Source organism: Branchiostoma floridae, chromosome 16 (assembly GCF_000003815.2).
Source record: "Branchiostoma floridae strain S238N-H82 chromosome 16, Bfl_VNyyK, whole genome shotgun sequence".
Taxonomy (NCBI): domain Eukaryota; kingdom Metazoa; phylum Chordata; class Leptocardii; order Amphioxiformes; family Branchiostomatidae; genus Branchiostoma; species Branchiostoma floridae.
In genome coordinates this window covers 12,433,368-12,456,442 of record NC_049994.1, presented here as the reverse complement: position 1 = coordinate 12,456,442, position 23,075 = coordinate 12,433,368, and the positions used below count along the sequence as shown (strand labels likewise).

At 41.4% G+C, this 23,075-nt stretch overlaps 2 protein-coding genes across 14 annotated transcripts in view; both read right to left on the bottom strand.

Annotated features, from left to right (window-relative positions):
• Window positions 1-123: 123 nt before the first annotated feature.
• Window positions 124-3,025, bottom strand: LOC118403613 (apolipoprotein D-like). The gene is made up of 5 exons (XM_035802386.1): window positions 2,910-3,025; window positions 2,471-2,632; window positions 1,931-2,052; window positions 1,337-1,428; window positions 124-824 (listed from the first exon to the last, which is right to left on the bottom strand). Exons 2-5 carry the CDS (start codon window positions 2,588-2,590, stop codon window positions 592-594), a joined length of 567 nt encoding a protein of 188 aa, XP_035658279.1. The 5' UTR covers window positions 2,591-2,632; window positions 2,910-3,025; the 3' UTR covers window positions 124-591.
• Window positions 3,026-7,474: 4,449 nt separating this feature from the next.
• LOC118403595 (poly(rC)-binding protein 3-like) overlaps window positions 7,475-23,075 on the bottom strand; it is an 85,199-nt gene continuing 69,598 nt past the window's right edge. For 8 of the 13 annotated variants that reach the window (XM_035802348.1, XM_035802349.1, XM_035802353.1 and 5 more), the window contains exons 7-13: window positions 15,247-15,342; window positions 14,685-14,726; window positions 13,886-13,955; window positions 12,562-12,647; window positions 12,187-12,236; window positions 11,762-11,881; window positions 7,475-10,723 (exon numbers count right to left, since the gene is read on the bottom strand). In XM_035802348.1, the coding sequence (XP_035658241.1) occupies window positions 10,432-10,723; window positions 11,762-11,881; window positions 12,187-12,236; window positions 12,562-12,647; window positions 13,886-13,955; window positions 14,685-14,726; window positions 15,247-15,342 (756 nt within the window). In that variant the 3' untranslated portion in view covers window positions 7,475-10,431. The remainder of the gene's footprint in view (window positions 10,724-11,761; window positions 11,882-12,186; window positions 12,237-12,561; window positions 12,648-13,885; window positions 13,956-14,684; window positions 14,727-15,246; window positions 15,343-23,075) is intronic. The other 5 variants (XM_035802356.1, XM_035802359.1, XM_035802357.1 and 2 more) reach the window with 5 other exon arrangements.

Sequence of the window (23,075 nt, the reverse complement as noted above, 5' to 3'; positions counted from 1 at the left end):
GTTTTGGCCGTAAATATTTGAGACATCGCCAATCAACATTTTTTTTTCTTTTTGCCTGTACTGTGTAGTACACTTAATTCCGTATTCATCGGTATGCAAGCGTGGTACATTTTTCTACTAAACGTTAACTTAAAACTTAGTCGAGTAACTTTTACAACATTTTTTACAGTCAAGAACAAAGAGGCAAATATTTTAGTTGAGATACGCTTTATTTGTCTTCCAGTGTAGCTCAATTTAAGAAAACATCATAGAAATATCGACTTTTTGTTAAGTCTTACAATCATTCTGCAATTTTACAATACCAGTATACTAGATGTAATGGTTGATTTAATTACTTATCACATATCGCAAGATGATGTAGTACCTGTACTGTATCGACCAACTTGGTCGTGTCGATACTGTAACTTTCTTAGAATGCTACTTACAATACCATTATATATTTAAAGATGTAATGGTTGATTTAATTACTTTACGCAAATCGCTACATCTTGTACTGCATGGACCAACTTGGTCGTGTCGATACTGTAACTTTCTAACTTTTAGAGACTGCTGCTTACAATACCAGCATATAAGATGTAATGGTTGGATTAATTACTTAACACATATCGCTGGATCTTGTACTGTATCGACCAACTTGGTCGAGTCGATACCGTAACTTTCTATCTTTTGGAGAATGCTGCTCAAAGTGCCAGCGGGCAGCGCACGGTCACGTGCGAGGATCCAGAGGAACTCCACTCTGTTGACGAGGAAATAGTTGCAGGAGTACACGATGCTGTAGTTGTCGTAGTCTGTGTCCACCACCCAGTAACTTCCCCACGGTTGGACTGATGAAGGAAAAGAGGAACTTGTATCAACGAGGGAATGTTTCATGAATGATATTCTAAATACTTTATGGCAGTTCTACCGTTCTTTATTCAAGTTCGGTAAAAAGTTTTAGTCAACACAAAAAAACGTATAGCCTGGAGTCCAGCTTTGTTAACCTTTGTCCACCTCCGCTACTTATATAGCCTGTTGGTCCGGTAGCTACCTTGGAATCGAACTGAAAGCTATACCACCAAGGTTAGATTCCTAGCAACGATAGTTAGCGACCCAGCCGACATGTCGATGCTGGTGACCGTCCGCTGGATGTTGTGTTGAAGAAACCTTTTGTCCATTTTTCGAGTATATGGACATTGGGGTTGTCGTAATGTAGTTAGGAACCTTGACATGACAATGCATGTTATGACTAATGGCGGTTATACCGGCTGATCAATTCAGATTTACATTCAAACAATGATGAAGAAGACCAACGCTGGTCTGTGCACTTCTTTGCGCTATCAACTGTAATGTGACTTACATGAAGAGAACCTGACTTGCAGACGCCCGGGAATGTCGGAGTCGGGATCGTCACGGGCTTGACCAATGACGGTATCGCTACTCCCATCGTCCCTGAAAGTAATGACATTAGAACGTTAATACATACATGTAACTAAAGGAACATCTATTTCAACAACAGCTGGTAACCAACTGTAGTAAAGACGAGACCAAAGCATTGACCCAATCTTTTTTCAAAATCTATTTCATTTACTTGAAGTTCACCGCAAAAGAAGTCTTATGGAGCCACTCATGTTTTGGGTTACAATACTGGATTCCAAAGAAAGATGTTTGTATGCCCCAGAAAAGTTTTAGAAGCTGTAAGCGTGGAACTTCCTCCTAAGAGGTAGATCATGGAGACAAAAAGGATGATTTGCTTCCGTGGAAGTGGCAAAACAAGTTCTTGCACGGAAAGCTAATTGTGGAGGCACGAGAGAGTGAAGTTCTGCTGAGCATTTGCCATGGAAGTAGCGATAGAATAACGCTAGACTTGCTCCATCTTAAGCTGGTGCGTTACGCCGAGCGGCGGTTATACCGGCTATATAGATACAGATACAGATACAGGTACAAATCTTACTTTATCTGTGTGTTGTTGACAGTAACAGTATTGTCCGCCTCCAGCCTGTAGATAGCCGTGCCGCATTCCCCGTTCTGGAAGCTGTTGGGGTATTTGGAGAGTTCATACCACCGCCCCATGTACTGGAAGAAAATGGAGAATATTCTAAATAGTCTGAAACAGATTCAACATGAAGTTTGTAAAATATATTTGTAATTGAAAATACTGTAGACTTGCTTTCTTCATGTCTCAACGTATTCCTAAATTCTAAATGTAGACAGGTCATCTAAGGGCGTGGTCACATCACGTATGTCGTGAGATCGTCGTACGATCGCTAACTTCTGACATTTTGGAGGATGTACGTCTCCTACATAGTTCAACTGTCTTGATACACAGAATGCTGTTTTGGATCCATGTCGGTGGTTGATTTTGACATAGCCTGCTTGAAAATCCCATGGCATAAAAATTGTACGACGATCGCACGACATATGTGATCACGCCCTAAATCATTCACACGACACGTCTAAACCTGGTAATCGTAAGAAAAGTTTGTAGACTTACCGGGACTATGTCGAAGTTCTCCTTGGTTGGGACTCTGGGACAGGAGTCTCCAAACCAGGTGATAAACTGTGCATCAGCGATGGCTGTGAAAGCCAGGAGTGCTAGGATGGGGGTCATCATGATGAAGTGTCGGTAGTGCCGCGTCTGGAAAAGGTGAGGAGTCTGGAAAAGATTGTGCTTTGTATATTGTAATGATAGAAATACTCTAGTCAGCTATATTGAAAGTAGACTCTCTCACTTTAGATATATGAGTAGCACTGACGTATTTATATCCCTCATGCATTTTGACAAACCGTCATTGCGTCTGCTCATGAAAGTAAACCATGGCGCATATTTGTGGCTTTAACAGTCTAGATGGGTATTTAGTTTTTAAAAAGCTAGAATGAGACCAAAAATGATGTTTATACGAAAGAATGAAGCGATAGGAAACCACACGTACCTCTGAGTCCGAATGTCTGCAGCTGAAGACGTTCACGCCTGTACCTGGAGTGGGATTTTCTGCTTCAGACAATGCTGGTAACCCACTTTATATAGCCGAGAATTATGCAACATTTTGACGTTTCATAACTGAAATTGTATGACATAATTTCAGTTACATAAGGCGAGCGGAAGAAATAGATAAGATGTCCAATCAGCGACAAGGATACATTAAGTAAGTAATACGCCTTGACCTAATCATCACTTCTTACATCTGAGAATGTGACACCTGCTCCTTGCATAATGTCAAGACTTCCGAGGACATCTTTCTTATCATGTTGTTTGATATTGTCATGAGCAAATCACATATGAGTGAATTATCTTTTTATCAGCAAAATTACACGTATCCGTTCCGTCTCTTACTGTTTACCTAATGTTGAAGATACGGAGGCACGTGGAGTGAACGTGTGTGGCCTGTTGTACTCGGGTAACGATATACACATTACGATATACACATTACGGGACTACTGTCTTTTGACGTGTTTTAGGCGTTTTTCTCGGGCTTTCTACTGTTTTTTTTCCGCGAGAAATCAAGAAAACAGTACAAAATAGAAAGCCCGATAAAAACGACCAACTGTGTTTTTTGTGTGGCAAAGAACAATAGAAGATAGTCTGGGGCCTCTAGTCTGTCAGTGACTAAATGCACCAACAATGTAGAGGTGTAGTAGCAGGAAAATTGAATTAAATGTATTCTATGGAGGACTTAATACATATATGTAGTTATCTCGTTCTATTGTTATTGTTTTATAAACTTTTATAAACCAATGAAGCGCTGTTGCCAGGACATTTCATTAAGGACTTGAGACTATAGACAACTGTCAAGGTTGACTCAACCTTAATACTTCCTGTGTTCGAATGATGAACAGGGCACATCTCACCGGGAGTATACAGAATTGGTGGAATGACAAAGCTACAAACCCACAGTATAACTTGCCTCCAAAGCAGGTTCTCTGGAGCTTTTTGGCTCATAATACACTTTTACTGGCCATTGCTCAAAGTGTATTATAGGCCACAAAAAGACGGGAAAACCCAGAGAGCCTGCTATGGAGGCTAGATAGGAATTTAACTAGAATCTCTAGAAACACGTGTTTTGTTAACGTTTCTTCAAGTACTTCTGTTGTGAATAAAAAAAACAGTTAATTGTATCGGCAACTTTACATTAGATCTAGACGACAGAGCGGTTGCATTCTATAGCAATGATTTTCTGATAAACTCAAAATAGGTAAATGCGTGTATTATTCGCTATTCTTATAGTCTAGGGATGATTTAAAGAAATTGACTGAAAATTGACTGATTAATGAAAAAGTGGTATTTCAGAAAATAGCACATACTTTTATGAGTTACGTACCCTTTTATGTGTCACGTGTACCCCCGTGTGCTTTAACATGTCTCACGTGAACCCCAACGTTCCTTAGTACATCGGTACGACGGATATCATGTGTCCGCCTGAAGAAGGTAAATAGATATCACAGATGTTCCTTCCCATTGCCTTACACAACATTATGAAAATGACGTAACTTTGATCAGGAGGTTAATCTAAAGATGAGAATTGGGATGTCGACTCGCAATTTCAAGCTTTGCCTCCGACAGCAGATCCCTCCACTCCAGGACAGACTACGAGTTGAGTAGCGCAGTAGAAGGCACAAGATGAGAATAGTGCCACCTAAAATCATTGAAAATGCTATTTTTCCTTGAAAATTTTGGCACCACCTGGAAACTTTTTGGGTTAGAAGGAACAGGTAGTCTCAGCTTTCCCATGTAGGTAAAAATTTGCTCAGTTTGTCAGTTTAGTTGGCGTGCGGAAGGATTCTAGTTGTTGGGTCATATGGGTGGTATCAGGAGAAACGGGGTCTAAGGTGAGCTTCATAGAGCCAGAGCAAGCATTTGACCCGAAGTTCGGAACAACACCCTGATTTCTTTTTAAAAGATGGCTATAACTGTCTGGTGGAGAAAAATCTTAAGATTCAAATTGGGGTTAGTAATTTTCTGAAGCCATATTTCAATACGTTTCTTGAGAAGCCTTATTTCAGTGTATTTTAACATGCTTTCCTATGGAGAGGTCTAAGCCCTCCAGCTACATAGTGTACGGAGCCTGGTGTACGTCCTGAACATCTTCAGCAGACACACACATCAGGTGAGCGCAACCTTCCAGATGTGTGGCTTATATTCTTCCGATTGGCTTTGTTCTGCGTCCCCTTTGTTTGTGATAGACTATAGGGTTAATGACCCGCCCTGAAGTGTACGCAGTGCCATAATTCATGGCCGGTTCCTATATATATATATATATATATAACGTTAACCACCGAAAGAACGACCGAGTCCGCGTAGGTCGCCTAGAAAAAAACAACTTATGAATGTGGCCATCCAGCAGTATCGAAATTTCGGCACTTTAGATGGTTACAATGTAGTACTAGTACATGAAAAGGGGCGGTATTACCCCGTCGTGTGTAAGCACGTCGACCGATGATGATGACTAGCCTCTACCAGGCTCCGCGGATTGGTGGTCTAATACATGTGTAGTAAAATTTCGTCACCACGCGGATAACTCCTCTGTCCTGCCGACTCCCCTAGTGTACTATTGTTTCCATTTATCAAATTTCTACTATTACACTACTGATCTGCGGAGCCTGGTAGAGGCTAGATGATGACTATGCGAGCGAATTTCCAGAGTTTGATGGTTGAGAAGCACCACCTAACGGTTAACTCGAATAAAGCACTGTAAACGCCATCCCGTAGGATATAGACGTAACACTATTACTGCTGAGATAGAACCGCAAAGGAACGACTGACCTAAAAGATGTGCTTCTCCAGTCCACGCTGGCACACACGGCATCATGATGTCCTCTGCATGCGTTATGGCACAATACCATAACTTCCATAAAGGCGTAAGTTGAACTCACGTACATTATCAATAATACGTTTCTTTACGATAGCCAACAAGGACTCCAAGCACCTTTAAAAACTAAATACAATGCTAAACCGACCTACTTTGAAGAACATAGCAATGGATTGTGATATTTAGTATGTGGGAAAATGTGTCAGAAACGGAATGCAATTTTGGGCCTCCCAGAGGCTTTCCTTGGTACTGCAGCAGAACTAAAGAAAGACTGATTGCAGCTATTAGATGTTCAGACCACTGCAGCAGCAGAAACAGTGGACAATACTTCTACAGCAGAACTACCGGTTTTTGTATCTAAAGCACCGGTATGATTTATTGATGGCAGGTAAATTTTGTCAGGATGTGGCAAGGGTTTAGGCATGTGTTTATGCTCCCAAACAGCTTATTTTGGATACGTATTTGCATAATCAATGAAATACTATAATAAATTTTTCTCAAACAGTCGTAGAGGTTTGCCATCTCAAACTATTCCAAACATGTCACTTTGAAAACTTATATTCTTATAATATAATTTTGCAATGTTAGAAACATTTCAGTCATCCATTGTATTATGTGAGAATGACTGTTTTTGGTTAGGTATACCAAGGTTCCAATATAGCTTTTTCTAATGATGAAACATTTAATGTCATGGACAAATGTATCTCCATTTACATGTACATTTTGTATATCTGTATGTAAAACATTTGTTAAATGTGTTACATACGTCTGTCATGTTCTAAGTTGCTGGATACAGAAACTGTTTCTACTAAAATTGTATCTTTGCATCTACAGCCACCAAGTGAGAAGCTGCTTATAGTGGTCGACAAATTACAATTTAGGTTAGACATCCAGGTTCAAACAGTGTCACAGACCAGAGACAGTGAACACAGTCAGAAATGTCTGACCATTTCAACACTTAGATGCGAGTGGTTAGCAAAGCTCTTTGCACTCAACCATGAGATGTTTCAGTAGCTCTTCTGATCTGCTACCTTCCACATGGCAATATCATAAATGACTAGTTTTACCTCCCAGTGATATGCAATGCTGCAGTGTAAAGGATGTAGTCCCAAACGTGACTAAACTTGTATCCCCCCTCATCGCAGTTCATGATTTAAGTCACCTTTAGGACTGCATCCCTCCCACTGAAGCGCCACCTAGCAATGGGAAGTAGTATTGCCTTGAGAAAGGTTGGAAGAACACTACTAAAACAGGTGAATCTCTCCTGGAATTCAGTTGTGTACTAACAAGGCGGTTGTCATTTTTAAGCTCCTTGGTGTGAAGGACATTGTTACTCTTGATTATGTTTTCTGTAGCATTTGTATGTATGTATGTATGTATGTATGTGTGTGTGTATGTGGATGAACAGGATAAGTCCAGAAGGCCTAAATGGATTGTATCAATATTTTGTATGTGGGTAGGTCTACATTGTAGATGAGACCTTGGAATGATTAGATTTTGGGTCTCTAAGCCACTTTTAATGGACAGCAGCAGAACTTCCAGCATCAATATATCAAGTTCTGGACATGCTATGGTCATGATTGTTGGGTGGTAGATATCATTTGGGCAGAGAAGAAGTGGTGAAAGTCTGTGTGCAACATAAGGGTAAAAAGTCCTCCATCCTGTAGACTCAAAGACAATAAGATAGCAGGTTTGACTGTTGTTACAGCTTTTATTTTCATTCCAAGACACCAGTATACACATCCTTGGCAGCCGCTTCCTTCAGTAGCAGAATACAGGGGAAAGTGGTATAAACTACCTACAAACAATAGAGTATCACCTTATAGTCTTAGTTACATCTCGGGATATGCCAAGAAAGCATGTTATCTAAACTCACTTTCATGGCTCTATGTTGAGGAAAGACGCTTTTGTAGTACTTAAAAAAAGAAGAAGAAACGACTACAAAGGCGGAAGGTTGATGGTTTATACAATGATATAAGTGACGGTATATCACATCTCACATAGAGTCCATCACATCAAGTTCAGTTCCTCTAACCAAATTCTCTTGGACTGCAGCCTTCTAAACTCAAGGGTTTACGATTCTATTTACTCTTTGACAACTATCTCTAGCCCTGTGGCACAGGTGTCATCTGCCCCGCTCCAAACTTTGGTACAGTCCACATACCACTTCTTGAGGTAACATGGTATCGAAAAAAGATGTTTTTAACTTTCAAGTTTCAACAAATGCGATTAATCAAACAGATAATATTCGCTTGCCTTTCTTGGCAAGTCAACCTCTAAATAATCTGTAAAAAGGAGTATACCTTATTTTACTCCATGATGTCGCTGACTTTCTTAACTGTCTAAGCTCACAGTCTTCATTTATCCTATAACACCTACAACTATTGTACAGTATATATCTTAACAACATACTTTTTTTTCTGTCGGAGGTAAACATCAAGTTCTAAAAACGTCTGTGTTCTGCTGCTGAAGAAAAACAACCGCACAGAATCTTATACCAGCTGGAATGATAGATAAAATGCAAGCTTACTTTTTATAGCTTTGGCCTGTACAAGCAATAAGAGCAGTCTTTTTTTCCACAATGATAACGATAATGAGAAACACATTCGACTGTACAAAGCAAGAATCAAGTCCATGTAAAAGTTAATGTGGTAGACTTCTCATAGAGTTCCACTCTAGTGGTTTCACACTATCTTGTTGGGAAAGGTCCGTTGTCGTGGCAGAGGCATTCTTACTACTTAAGATGCCTCCCTTGAGCATTGTTAACTTCTTAGAGTATAATAACCCTGCCTGGAGGTTGTTCCGGCTCCTCTCACTTTCCAACATAGTCATTCACCAACATAAAACAGACCTGTTTTACAAATCAGAACAGAATGGCCGGCCCCACATGAAAATTCCATGAACAATCAAGTTGACTTCACTACACTGGCCATAATTTAATGGTCGCAAGCCGACAATGTTTACAAAACAACACTGCTGGATAAATATGCAGTTCTGAAACAAATACAAGGATACAGAATTGGCTAAAAGAAAGAAAATAGTGATTCTGAATCACTAAAATCAAAATCTTGGTCAGATCATTCCTTAATTGATTCCAACATTACTTCTTGATCACAATGCATGATGGATAAAACAGATTGAATGATGGGTAATCCCAGGGCATCATGGGTAATCCAGTGCATGATGGGGAAATCACAGGACTAGCCCTCCCATTCCGCTGACCTCTTCTCTCAGCCTATAAAAACCAGAAATTACACCATATTGGAGACTAACAAATCATTCCTTTCTTGTCTCATGAACAACTGTTTAACGACTACCATGCAGTCTACTTCAATAATGACAGGGTTACGGTACAATGGCAATAACGGACATCTTATAAACAGGACATCATCTTGTTAGGAGTGAATGGATGAAGGAATAATAAAATAATAATAAAAAAAAAAGAATTCACAGCAACATTGCCAGCAGAGGTAGTTCTCTAGAGGGGTAGTAGCAGTCTCTGAATACCAACAAACAATAAAGGAGAGAGTTTCTATGTGAGAACACAATCGTGTCTATCACTACAAAGGAGTAACACACGGCATACAATGTTCATGCACTGCACAGGCATCATAGTATTTACAGCCAAGTACACACCACTATAGTAGACCTCACCACCCCTCCAGTCCAAAAACATATTCATGCTCACTTCTACATATCAATGCCCACTTACAATACATTCCTAGAGATATACATTATTACAGGTAAAGTATACATTATTTTTTACTTTGTTACCAGTGGTAATAATTTATTGCTTCATGTTGCAAGACCAGCATATCATCACTCATGGTGCTACTATCACTTTATATGTGCACTACAAATGCAAAAATTTCTTCTTATCATGATCACAAAAGGTTACCCTGCACATATCAACATTTACAGCCAGTAGTTTTTTCTTCTTCTTCTTTAATCACAATATAGCCATATACTTTTTCTCAAGGAATGTGAAGTTTAAAAGTAGAAAACTAGCAACCTACGCAGTCGGCTACTAGCCCTAGAGTTATCCATATAAGTCTAGAAAATCCATGCTGGCGTATGGCACATGCACTGTGGTGGTAGCACGGGTTACGTCTGGAGCGTAAACCGTTTTCCCGCTACCGACCCGTTTATATCCCTGCCCTCCATGTCTAGCACACCTTACAGGTGCACAGTGTCATGCCCTACCGACAGTAACAGTGGACGGCTTCTTTATACAGTGGTGAAAATACTGGACAACTTGTCTTTTTGTTCTGAGAGTTACTCTTCCTACCGCTACGTATATATGTATGTCTGAAGACTGGGATAAATCTGTACAAGGTGACGACACAAAACATCGAAGTGAGCTGCTTAGGGTTTGTAAGAACACGACTACTACTATCACTATCGTTATGACTACGGCTAGGCATAGCTTAAAGCAAGACGATGGCACTTGTAGACAGCACCACGTTTGACTTTGTACATGTACATGAGTTATCTGGAATAGTTCTATTTACGACTTGAGCTTTGTTTACAGGTTTACAAGCGTGTTGTTCGTGTTGCTAGGTACCCAGTACCTATGTGCGAGCGTTGTCCACGGTTACTGTCGGTAGCGCCCGATGACCAGACGACTCCCATACACTACTACGCCCCTCTAGTACGGTGCAAACTTATTGCGATCGGATTTCTTCGCCCCAGAGGTCCCCGTCCCCGTTGCGTTTTTCACTTTTGCTGTGTAGGACGATCTACTGGTCGCATCTAGTAAGCCCGCCTGTGCGAGTTCAAGGAGCGGGACTGGTTTCAACGACATCAGACTGCTCAGGGGGACGGCCAGGGGGGTGGGCGTGCCACCCTGCCCCACCCCCAGGGAAGTGGGATTCAACGTAGAGGAGGGAGCGGTGGTGGGCGTGGTCAGGTCGGGGGTCAAGCGTTTGGCCAGCTCTAAGCTGTAAGAGACATGGGGGAGGGCAGGATGGTGGAAACGGAGGGACGGGGTTAGAGGCATGGGGTTAGAGGATGGACAAGGATGGGGTGTGACAGGGGGAAGAATTGTAATTGTCGTCATGGCAACAAGGGATGCTAACAGTCGTCATGGTAATGGGATGCTTTCATTCACAATGATGGGATTAAAAAGTAGCCATATGATGAGGAGGTTATTCTTGCGATGTCTAATCAGAGCAGATCAGAACGGTGTCATACTCAACAAAGCAGGATAAATCAGTAAAGCGTCTAGCCTACAAGGTTAGCCATAAACGTATCATCAATATCAACTCATAGCTACAACAAAAGGGGAATAGATTATAGACAGTCAGAAGGCAGGGAAATCTAAAAAGACGTGGAGGTTATTTTGTTAGAAAAGGACTCATCGATAAGACATAAAATTAGAGTAAGAAAGGGACAGGGTGAGTGCTGTATGTGTGAGTAAAAGTCAGCTTACCTTGTCACACACACAGGAGTGTGATAATATCACTTCAGATTACATGTACTCCATGCAGTTTATAACTTAGTATATATATATATATATACAGAAAAAAATGTCCCAGAGGAGTTGAAAGAAAAAGAAAGGCAAAGGAAAGCATTTTTTTCTTTACCACAGACTTCACCTACCTTTGCTTCTGTATTCAGAGATGTTAGACCATTTGGATGGTTGCCAGACAACATGGTTCTCTAAGGCCTAGTTTTAGATAAACAGTATTGCAATTTTGAATGCCTACTCTTGTGTTGTACTTTACCTTCAAGTTCGAAAATAAACACGAAAGACTGCTTTTGAAATGTCTTCAAGTCCAAATAAGGGCCCTAAAGTCAGCTACAACCCATCCAAATGATTATCCTTTTGGTAAGAAGACCGTTTTGGAACACAATGGCAAAGCGAGAACAGAAACACACCGGGAAGTAGAAACCTAACATGGAGGACCATCAGCAATGTATCATGGGAAACAGGCTAGCATGATGGGAAGGGGTGAGTGCATGCTGGGAAGGCCCACCTGGTGTTGATAAGAAACTGTGCCATGCTGATGGACTCGGGCGTTCCCGTGATCGTCACCTGCCGGTCCGTCGAGCCTTCCTGCATCCCCGCAATCTTTATGGTCGCTCCCGAACATTGCCTGCATTGTACAGATGAAATGTTAGCATCAAGAAAATGTATTTTGTTTAGCTGTCAATAATATCTTATTTAGTTCTAAATGTAGGATAAATATGCTTTTTTGAGGTAACAAGTAATGTTTCACTCTAATCCAACTTTTTTTGTACCTACCCACAAGGTCAGGAGAGAGGCATTAACTGTACAAAGTTCCAACAGAGTTGTCCATGGATTTGTGACAATTGACAAATCCTCTACATAAAGCTCAACAATACCACTCTGTAAGTTGCTATATCAAGTTGCTATAGCCTTGTAAAAAAACTGCCTTACCTGATTTCATTGATCTTGCAACCACCTTTTCCAATGATGCATCCAATTAGCTGTAGAGATAAAAAAAAATATTAATAAATGTCAGGACAAGGCTCTCTTTTCTCATTAATCAAAAAGGGGTCTGCCCAGTATATTTCGAAGCTCATGGCCATTTAGAGAGAACAGGGTGGATGAGCGGGGTAAAACTTTTGTTCGTCCCAGCAAGTAGATTTCTGTCCCTGTGGAAAGCATTTGGACAATGAAGACTCATTGACTGGCACATCGCCAAAATAAGAACACCTTGAATATTTCATAATCTCGAAGTTTATCTCTCCTTGGGTTAGCAATGCCGGCTAAACATGGTAAATCTCAATAAAAAATAAAAAGCGGTCCCACCTCATTGGGTATGGTCAGCTCATGTGTCTGACTGGAGGGGTTTCCTGGCTGAGACGCAGTCTGAACTCCAAACTGTGTCGCAAGGGCTGTTGGGAAGAGAAACGGACAGGTCAAAGGTCATGCCTAACAGTGGCAATGCTATCACAATCACATACATATAGACATATTTTCAGTGTTCCTGTACGTGACATAACCTAACATACAAGACACAGAATGGTACAATCCATATACATGTATCAAGGGTTCACATACACACATCAGGAAAACAACAAGAGGAAAGAGCCCATTGAAAATGTTGCATAAAGGCAGTAAAATGTCTTGGAACTCATGGCTGATCTTGTGAAAATATATTGTCTTTTTAACCTTGTCCTTGCTGCCTAACCCAATATCCAATAGAAACTTGATGCCATTTATAATTAGCTACCTTTGCAGACTGAATGATTGCTCCTCACAGCATTTGAAAAGGTTAAAAGCATAACAAAACAGGCTGAATGTCTTGCACTTACATTTTCCAAGCAAAATAACACAAAAAGCAAAATATTTTTTATAACCAAATGTCAGTGAACATATCCTTACAAACAATCAGTATTCTATTAATATTTTATACACACCACCTGCATGATACAAAGTTCCTGATATTTGAATTTCTAAAACCAAGATGCAAATGAACAATGCTTATGCTACCAGACCAGGTACTGAAAAGCAAGGTCTGTTACCCTTGTTAAGGGCAGTCCTATATGTCTAGTGTTTCCATCCAGACAAATTAACCAAGCAAATGTTAATTTATGGCAAGCTCAGGCTGCACTGATGTTCATGATTACCACAGAGCCAAGGTGACATTGGGACAAGTCAAATGACACTCACGGATGAAACACACCGACACGTTAGTAATAGAAATGTCGTTAACTCGGAGAAAACGTGAACGAAAATGGAACCGACGCTAATGTACATTCACATGAATGAAGTAATGGGGGAGGCAAATGGGTGGGGATCTTGGTTACAGTTTCAAATGGTCTTCCTAGCACAACATTTGGTAATCTGTTACACGTCATGCACGTTTTGTTAACTCAGCATGCAACTGTCTAGTGCAACACTATCACCACAGCATGCTGACGCTACCTCGTGCGGATACTGGCCCACTTCCTTACCACCAAAGTGGCCTCCCTGTAGAAGGAATACGGCATGCTGGGTACGGTGGGAGTGACATGAACAGGGTAGTGTAGAAAAGAAGTAGTGCTATCCAGTACAGAATGTCCCAGTGAGGCATGCTGGGAGTGCAGAGCTAGGTGTGGGGTAAACAGAGAGCATGCTGGGAGGTACATACCAGCAGGGAGGGTCGTTCCAGGGGTGATGTAGGGGGTTTGCTGCAGGGCCAACTGATGGAGCTTGGTGAGCTGGAACACACAAACGCACAAACGTAGGGGGTCAGCACTGCAGCCCGGGACATGCTCAGGGGGGTGGCTGCCTGACCTTTAACCTTTAACCTTCCACCATAGTGCCAAACGAACAGCCAATCGGAGACGACTCACCTTCAACCGTCAGACAGGAGGAGAAGCAGAGCTGACATCTCTTAAACAAACTGTTTCAATCCTTTTACTCAATTTGCACTTTCCCTTCCTTCAGTCATATTTGTCTCACTTCATACTTCAACAAATCGTCTTTCCATCTATACGCCTTCAGTTAAGAAGCTCTGTAATGTGATTTCAGAACTGAAGGCTTTTTAAGTCTTCAATGTTGTCTCTGCTTCTCTTAGCAAGTCTGGTCTGGATGAGTTCATATTCTGAGCGACTCTTGACACAAAAAATTTGGGTGACTTTCTTTCCTTGTCTTCGTGGCGGAACACCAGGTCAAAGGTCGCGGCTGAGGGAGAAGCACAGATATGGAAAGGACAAGAATCTACAAGAAGTGACCGAGTCTACCTACCTCAAACCGCTACGGTTCACTTTTCAAAAAAGATCCACAACAGTGTATAAAAGGAAGGTCGTAAAAAAAATCGGCATGCAATGTTCTCTACTTCCTAGCTACCACCGTAAGGGCAGACACCACTGAATCGTAAAAAAAAAAAAAACACTGCATGCTCAGATGAGAGTACAAAAGTGACATGAGAAGAGTGGGTGACTTACATCATTGTTAGGGATGGCGTATTGACCCTGTATTGTGTAGGCCTGGAATAAATGGTAAAGACCGATTGAGATTCACCGCCAGGGTTTGTGGGTGGGGTGAATTTTGGAGATTCGGGAAAGGCAAGTTCAGGTGCATGAGGGAATGATTGAAGGTTGGGAGAGGTTGTAGAGAAGGGTAATCAGGTTATGGTAGTTTTTGTCATTGGTTGGTTGGTTTCTGGGCAAAACGGGGGCAATTCAAGTGGGAAGGGGATTGGGAAGAAATTCATTTCATCATACTTCAAACAGAAAAATCATTGATTTTAAAGTTATATTTTGTTCGCACTCAAAAACTCTAGATAGGGGGTAGGGGATTTCTAAATCAGATTAGAAAGATTCCACTTTTTATGGTAAAAAAAAGCCATCCATCGTTTGATTACGGTGTTATGTGAGCTTTATAGTTTGGGAGGATGACTGTTCACACCTCTCCTACGTCTACTGAGTTGTTGGATGCTTGGTTTGGTTTTTTCGCAGACCAAACTGACATGCCCTCATGCACAAAGTGACAGGAAAGGATTCGTACATTTACCTGACCCCCTGCGAAGACCACAGGGCCAGAGGTGCTGGTTCCGCTCGCCGGCCTGGGCTTGTAGGGGATAGTGGCACCTTTGGGGGGAGACTGCAAAACACAACACAGAAAATAAAATTCATCAAAATTCATCAAGTACAAAGCAAGACACATATAACTAGTCTAAACACATGACGATTTATATACATTTTGAAATAAGTGTTCCTGTAGAGTCAGGAAATTTCAACAGACATTTCATGACCTTGTGCTGATATGTGATGAAATATCTCGAAAGGGAACAACACCTACATTTTGTAAAATCCATAACAGTCACTTGGCTTCAAGAGTGGCAGACCCCAGGTTGAACCAAAGCATCACACTTTTATGACAGTTTAAAGTGCAATGAAGCCTTATACTATGTTGCATTTTCATTCAAGTGCAATGTCGTGTTTTCACCCTAGCACACCATGTCACAAATACCCTACATTGGTGTTGGGTTCTTAAACGTGTAATCAGAAATCATTAATTACACACAGCCTCATCTTCTCCTCATTAGAACAAAAAAACAAGTATCGCCTGCTGTGCGAGATAACACCTTAGAAAGTTGTCTCAACAAATGACTTGATCTCCTCTGGGATTTCCTCCTTCCAGACGTACTGTCTACAGTGCTGACAACACTTCACAATTATCCGCAAATTCCCTTTCAAGTGTGTCAAGTGTATCAGCCGTGAAATATTGTCTGTCTGAGGGCACCAAGATCTTATTCAGTATATACAAGTCTGGAATCACACTGGTGGGGCCTATAATGTCGAAAAAATGTCTATCGGACAGAAGACCCTCCAAAGACATTCCAAAACGGGAGAACCCGAAGGAGACATTTTAAAAACTCAACTACATATTTTTAACCCGTGAAAGACATTTTGTTTACATCCTCTCTCAACACGTAAGGAAGGGACTCCCCTCGGAGACCATCCATTATTTAGAACAATAAGTACTCATTAAGTCGTTAGCGTCTTCCTGATAATTAATTGCTCCCCGCCCTCTGTGAAAGACAAGTACTTTTTGCTTTGTGCCTGCCCCCATGTAACGTCCTTGCTGCCCCAAGCGCCCAGTGATGCCGTAATGCCGCGGCCCGCCGGACTGCCCGTCTCCGAACTGCCACGGCTAGAGATCGCGTAACCAATGCTAAATGCCGCGGTAAAACCCTTACCTGTCCAGTAACTTACGGTAAAAAAATCCTCGGTCAACTTTGATCGTCGTTGGGACAAGGTGAAGACTTACTTTGTCACTTGGTCAGGCATAAACATCGGATACCGTGACGTTAACAGTGAAAGTGACTTAACGTTACGTTTGATAGCTGTGAACTGTAAATTTCGTTATGAAAATATGAGTAGATTTTTGTTGATGTTACGTTACATTTTATTGTTCACCAGGCTAACGAAACATTAATATTACGCCTGCCTGTCGACGTAAACAAATAAAAATCAACCGAAAACGCGGCAGATAAAACAGGGAAGTCCCGCTTGGACCACGCACGCAGCGCTGCGATTCATCATTTGTTTACCCTTCAGGACGGCTTGCTATGCAAATGACTTAGGCATGACGTCACCGCTCCGATTTTCCCCGACCCAATTGTCGGCAGTCCGAGGAAGAACCGATCTGCCTCAGATTTCCGACAATTCCCATATTTGGAAGTTGGAACACTCGGGAGGATTGTGCAGACGTCATCTTCTCCTGCAGGACCGTGGGAAGCGGCAAGATCAACCGAACATGCCCCGCCTCCCTGTCAAAATTGATTTATGGGCCCGCGAAAGGCCGGTCTGCGATCAAAAACCGGCGGGAAAACAGAGTGTGGTGAGGTTGAAAAAAGACCCGGGGCCTCCTTGAGTGAACGTTGTTGGTCTGATAAAAGCTCCTTGGTTAGAAATACCGTTTTAGCGACAAAGTGCCACACGAAATTACCCTTACAACATACTTAGATTTCAGCTCTTCTTTTGCTCTCGGTTTTAGCTGTACATGTGGAAAAAGATTTGGGCACAAGACGAACGATTTGCTATCTTTTCTACGTCCTCCTTTCTTATTAATCTGCGTGTTTCAACTCAGAAATGCTCCAGATGAAGTACTAGAATTAATGAGGTTATATGTTTATGTACTGTTTTATGTGTTAAAGTTGGAGACGCTAACAGCGCGCGCTGAGGAAAACAAAGGCCGTTTGAAAGCAAAGTGTAGCGAGTTTATTCAAATTATTGTGCATCACGTTTTCTTTTGTTATCGATAGCACTCATTGAATAACATATTTGAAAATACTACATGTACTATGTTTTTGTATAACATCGTAATATACATTTGTGACGGAGTATTAACAGCTTTTATTAACGCTTTTATACATACAGGTGCGTAGAATAGAAGTGCACAAGGAAGAATGCTGCAAGCCGACTTGTGTCTAGCCTCCGCCAGGCCCTTCCGACGTGGGTACGGGGATCGAGAAAAAAATCGGAAAGTTGGCCAGGGGAGTCAGTCCCCGCTAAGGATAATGGATTCCCCTCTGGAGCTGTGCGGCCGACCAACTCCTCTCGTAGCAAAACTCCCGGCCTGGCAAATTATTCTCCATGTAACAGCCAGCAGAGTTCTACCGAAGTTCTGCCGAAGTGTTTACGTCATTGAATTCTACCAAGGACGTGATATAACGTCCTTGGTTCTACAAGTACTTTGATGGTCGGGGTAGTCCTAACACTACATTATCGGCTGGGTGTATGTAAATCAAGACCAATTCGCACCCCAATGTTAATGTTTTTTTCACAAGTGAGTCGAAGATGGTTGAAAAGGGACAAATTATGAGCCGACTCCTTTCCCTCTTTCAACCTCCTTGGTTTTACCCTTTAGCAATAGCCAAATTAAATGCAAATCAGGGTGAAGTTTGTTCCCATTTGCGGCAGGGCATTTACAATTATCTTGCTTTCCACTTGGAGGTATTCAGTCCAAAAACATTATGCCGAATTGCATTTCAAGAACACGTGGTGTTTGTAATATATTTGTCAGTCGACTTCGCACTCTATATTACTTTTGAACCAATTTTTAATGCCATAGAAAATATCAAAGTTTCCGACTTTTCACTGGGGCCACTGTCAAGAGAGGGCCGGTGCACGCAGCTGGACTGGTACCCTCACGTCGTCAACGTAAACACCGTGATGATTGGCGTGGAACCGTGAACTGGATCATTTGTTTGGTTCTTCATGCTTATGCCTTGTACGTTTTGTTCATAACATTATGCACATATGGATTAGTTTTAAATTCCGTTTATTCCAATTCGAGATTGCAACATATTCCCAATGAGCTTTTATCAGGCCTTGATATTCCTAATTCGGCTATTGTGGACTGTGAAAAGTAGTCGACGACTGGAGGCTGACGGCTGGGTGTACCAACTACTTTGAAATAATCACATAAATTCTGATGATTCAGAAAGTTTCCTATGTCAAGCCATACCCCAAAATCCGCAGTTTCCTTTTTCTGTTTATCACAAACCTACCGTAGACCTGTAGTAGAATCGTTGTCCGATGCAGCTCAATCCAATAGGTGACTTACCTTAGTTCTTATAGATGTGTGTTGAAGAGTATCAAAATCATCGTTCGTGATGGAAATTTTGTTGTGTTTTGTAAATATTTTCCAGATTTATCGATATGATATATGTTAGAGGTTAGTGTGTGTGTATATTAGATATGTATTGTTATTCAAACATCAAAACGCGTTCCCAAGTACACCTTGGGCTTGTAGTACGTGAAACAACCAGAGGGGCGAGTAAGAACAGAAAGAAACAACATGCCCCCTACCCGGAATCGAACCGGGGTCGGCAGATCACAAATCACGAACGCTATCACCGTCGCCACAAAAGCACTAGTGCCGTTGGGCAAGGACGATAGGCAGTACTTAAACACCACTGTTACATACGTACGTACGAACGTAACATGTGTTAGTAAGTTGTTAGCAAAAGGCAAGTCAAACAACCTCCCTGGTCGAATGGATTTACAAAAAAAAAACAAAAAACAGAACAAACACTAACAAACAGAACTTGACCAAAACAAAATGACAATCCTAAGGATAACACCCAACGGTATGAATAGCTTTTCTCCAAACGTCGTACCTGAAAAACAAAATGAAACATACGAGTTACCAGATGCAACTAATGCTATTTATCAATCTGGGGCCCTTTGCTAAAATATGGACTAAAATAATCAACTTGTGATACTGTAAAGATGTGTCTGTTCCAGGCGTTTTTGTAGACATGTTGTCTTATTCAATCTCGGAGGGTGTGAAACAATGGATCTGGATTTGGCGTTTGTTCCACACTTGAAACATTTCTAGACGCAAATCTAGAGGCAGACAGAGGTGTGTATTGTACTTGTAATCTTGTTTAATTAGATATTTGAGAATGAAAATAAGCACGCGATTTTTTCGACGTTTGGTTTTAAAATGTCGATATGATATCTAAATCTTCGTATTAACTGCAAGGTCATGTATAAACTGTCAAAAGTCTGTGAAATTGTCTTGTTGTGACATCCATCTTGGTTATTGTCATGCATAGTCACAACCGCGGGCCCCATTGTCTACAAGATGGAAATACGACGATGGTTGACTTTCCTCTTCTTCGGATCCCAAGCCAAAACAAGAAATCCGGTCAGACCAAAGGTCACTTTGACTTGAATTCGTAAATCATGGAGCGAATATACAAATTTTTGTTCGATCGTAATTCGCATTAAGAGATATTAAAAAAAAATAACACTTTTTCTTGGTTTCTGAACAGGTTTCGGACAAATCTACGAATTGTTTTCTTAGTTTTCAAACAGTTTTCTTACAAATTTACGATAGCGAATACGAGTAGTTCGTGCATCATTTAGAAGACAAATGACAATTCAGGCCTCTTTTCAACTTTCTTGCTACCACGGCGTACAGTGAAGAAAACTCGAAGGGTACCGGGAAAAAAATCTCTGTTTTAGACGTACATCGTATATGGAAATGTTGCCCACCGATTGAAGTTCGTATTGAACAAAATACTAGTATTTTTTAAATGATCTGAATGAAGAGGCTGTTACATGTACCAAGTCCTTGCATGTACATAGATACTTCAGTCACTGAGCCAGGCACGGGAGACAATGATGAATGTCGAAAAGTATTTGCACAACAAAGAAGGTCAAAGCAGTCCTTGGTCTTATCAAAACAAGTTGCTTTGTTTTTGTCTTCCTATGCATGACACTGGTTAGAACATGTTTGCGAATTAGCGCTAGAAGACCCTAGAAGAAGGTCGTGAAGATTGCATGCCCCACGACTCTGACCGTTGGAAATGGTTCTAACATACCGGCAACGGGAATTGTCTAGCCCCCACCAAGCCTTCATATGGGGGTACCGGGATTGTAGAATTTGGCAAAAAACAACAACGGGAAACTGGCCTGGGGCCTGAGTCAGTCCACGCAAATGTTAATGATATGTTTCCCCTCTACACGGCCGGCCACTCCTCTGATAACAACTCTCATAGAAACGCTAAAAAAAAACTTAGCACGGACGCCACTAGAACGTGAGATGGGTGATATTAGCCCTTGAAATATTTTTTTTAAATCCTATAAATTGCCAATCAAACATAAGACGTTTATATTTTTCAGAAACGTGAAATTAATACGTTGATAATAATAACGTGGAGAATTTTTAAACAGATACACAATGTTTTTCTTTATCGCATTACTCAATTTACTGATATTTCTGGCGCTAGCGCACGTGAGGTAGACTCAAGCCCGCTGCCAATCACGTCCTAGCAACCGCCGGTCCTATAGCAACCATCTCCGCTTTTCCCGCCTTTGTGTCGATCGGCGTGTCTGATGTTGTTTCAGAAGTGACGGCGAAAAGGTCCTCAGCAAGAATATTAACCTGATTTTATTTTCAACGGTGATATTATGCGTGAGAACTTGAATATGAGTAACTTAGTCTTCGATTTGATTAAAAGCAATGTTGTTTTTTTTTGCCTGACTGTACGTAACACTTGTTGTCCACGCCTGAGAGCAGCGCGGCTTTGTCCACGCCGTATGAGTGCCGTGCGGCGCTGGACTGACGAGGAAAAGTAGTTTGTCAACTTGACTGTTGAATGTCATATATTGTACCAAAATAAAGAGAAGAGACAAGATATTTGAAAGACATTCTTGTAACATTCAAAATACATTCAAAGGACTGTCACATTGTCATGCCGTGGGACGGTGTCAAACAGCCTGACGACATAACGCCCGGGTGAGTGGGACGCAGATGATGAGCTTTATTTCCAACGGCAAATACGGACAATATATTTCGGGAACACGGTAGATTTAATAGTTACTTGTACAGATATTTTACGGAAATGCAAAAAAAAGGACAGCCGCTCGGAGTATCACTCAACTTCGACGCCTAGGCAAGGCATGGCATGGCATGGCATGCAGGAAACGATCACCTGCGGATATTTTTGCATGACAACTCAGCAATCAGCGCTGCTCCCACAAAGGATATTGGAAAGACATTCTTGTAACATTCAAAATGAAACTGAAAAGGACAGTCACATTGTCGCATGTGGCATCAAAGGGCGAACATGGCATAACGTCTGGAGAGTGGGATTTTACCAAATACTTTGTAAGTCCAGTTTATAGTTTGGAAGTTTGTGTAACGCTCCGTTGCCTGCCGTGGCGGTCATTTTACACGGCCTAGTGGCTTCAGATCACGCACATGTTTAATAGGAAGGTGAAATGAGGACAGATCGCTCGGTGCCGTGTAGGGACACCGATCGCAAAGGAACGTCTCTCGCGGTGCGCGGTCACCAGCTAATAAATTGCCGCCCCTCCATTTTGACTGGGCCAGTCAGTCAGGCGGGCCGCTCGAAGCGTATTCAGGCTACTAACGGGGGCGTGATTTTCGTTAACATGCGAGTTTTCACAGTTTTTCTCCAGACATTTGGAAGACATTTTTCTGAACAATGGAAAAAACAACACACACGCCCTCCCAAAAAGACCCTGTAAAGACATTCTCGAACCCCAGAAAATACATTCTTGGAAAATGTCTCGAAAATATCCGGAAAAATCAGAATGTCTTTGGAGGGTTTTCTGTCCGATTGACATTATTTCGACATTATCGGGCCCACCAGTGTCACTGTTAATGCCAGCGCTTTGGAGTTATGACTGCGATTCTCTGAATGACAGGTTTTTTTAAACACCTTTCTGCAGTCAGTCTGTTTGTAGACTTTGTATAACATTTGCTTCGACATGTGTTCTTGGGGTGATGAAGACTTTTGAAAAGGTCGAAACCGGTAAATCGTTGTGTCTCAGCCGTCATCCTTCTGACGCCTTATGGACTATTTGCTTCTACATGTATCTGCGCTAACATTGGGAAATGTACTGTAAATGCATAATGAGATATTTACTTTAGTGGTATGTTTTTTGCGGTAGGAGGATATAGATGGTTTTGGCAGTGCTTCAGATTTGCAGTTTGAAACAATTTTGTTAGTCGAATTTGGGAGACATACTTGTGGTGTCATGAAATTGTGCTGACTGAGACAATATAATTTAAAAAAAACTGCAAGTTTCATGCTTTACTGTGTTCTTTTTCATCACTTAGACACTGTATAACATTTTCTTCTACATGTAACTGTGTTAATAGTCTGTTGGGAAAAGTCTTGTTCATGCATATATAGATATCTTAGTGGTATGTTTCTGGTGGTAGGAAGGGAAAGCAGGTTTTAGATATGTTTAAAATTTGCAGTTAAAGCAATTCTGTTTTTCCTATGAGAGCTATACTTTGTCTAGTAGTGTCATGGATTTGTGGTGACTGAGAAAATAAAAAAA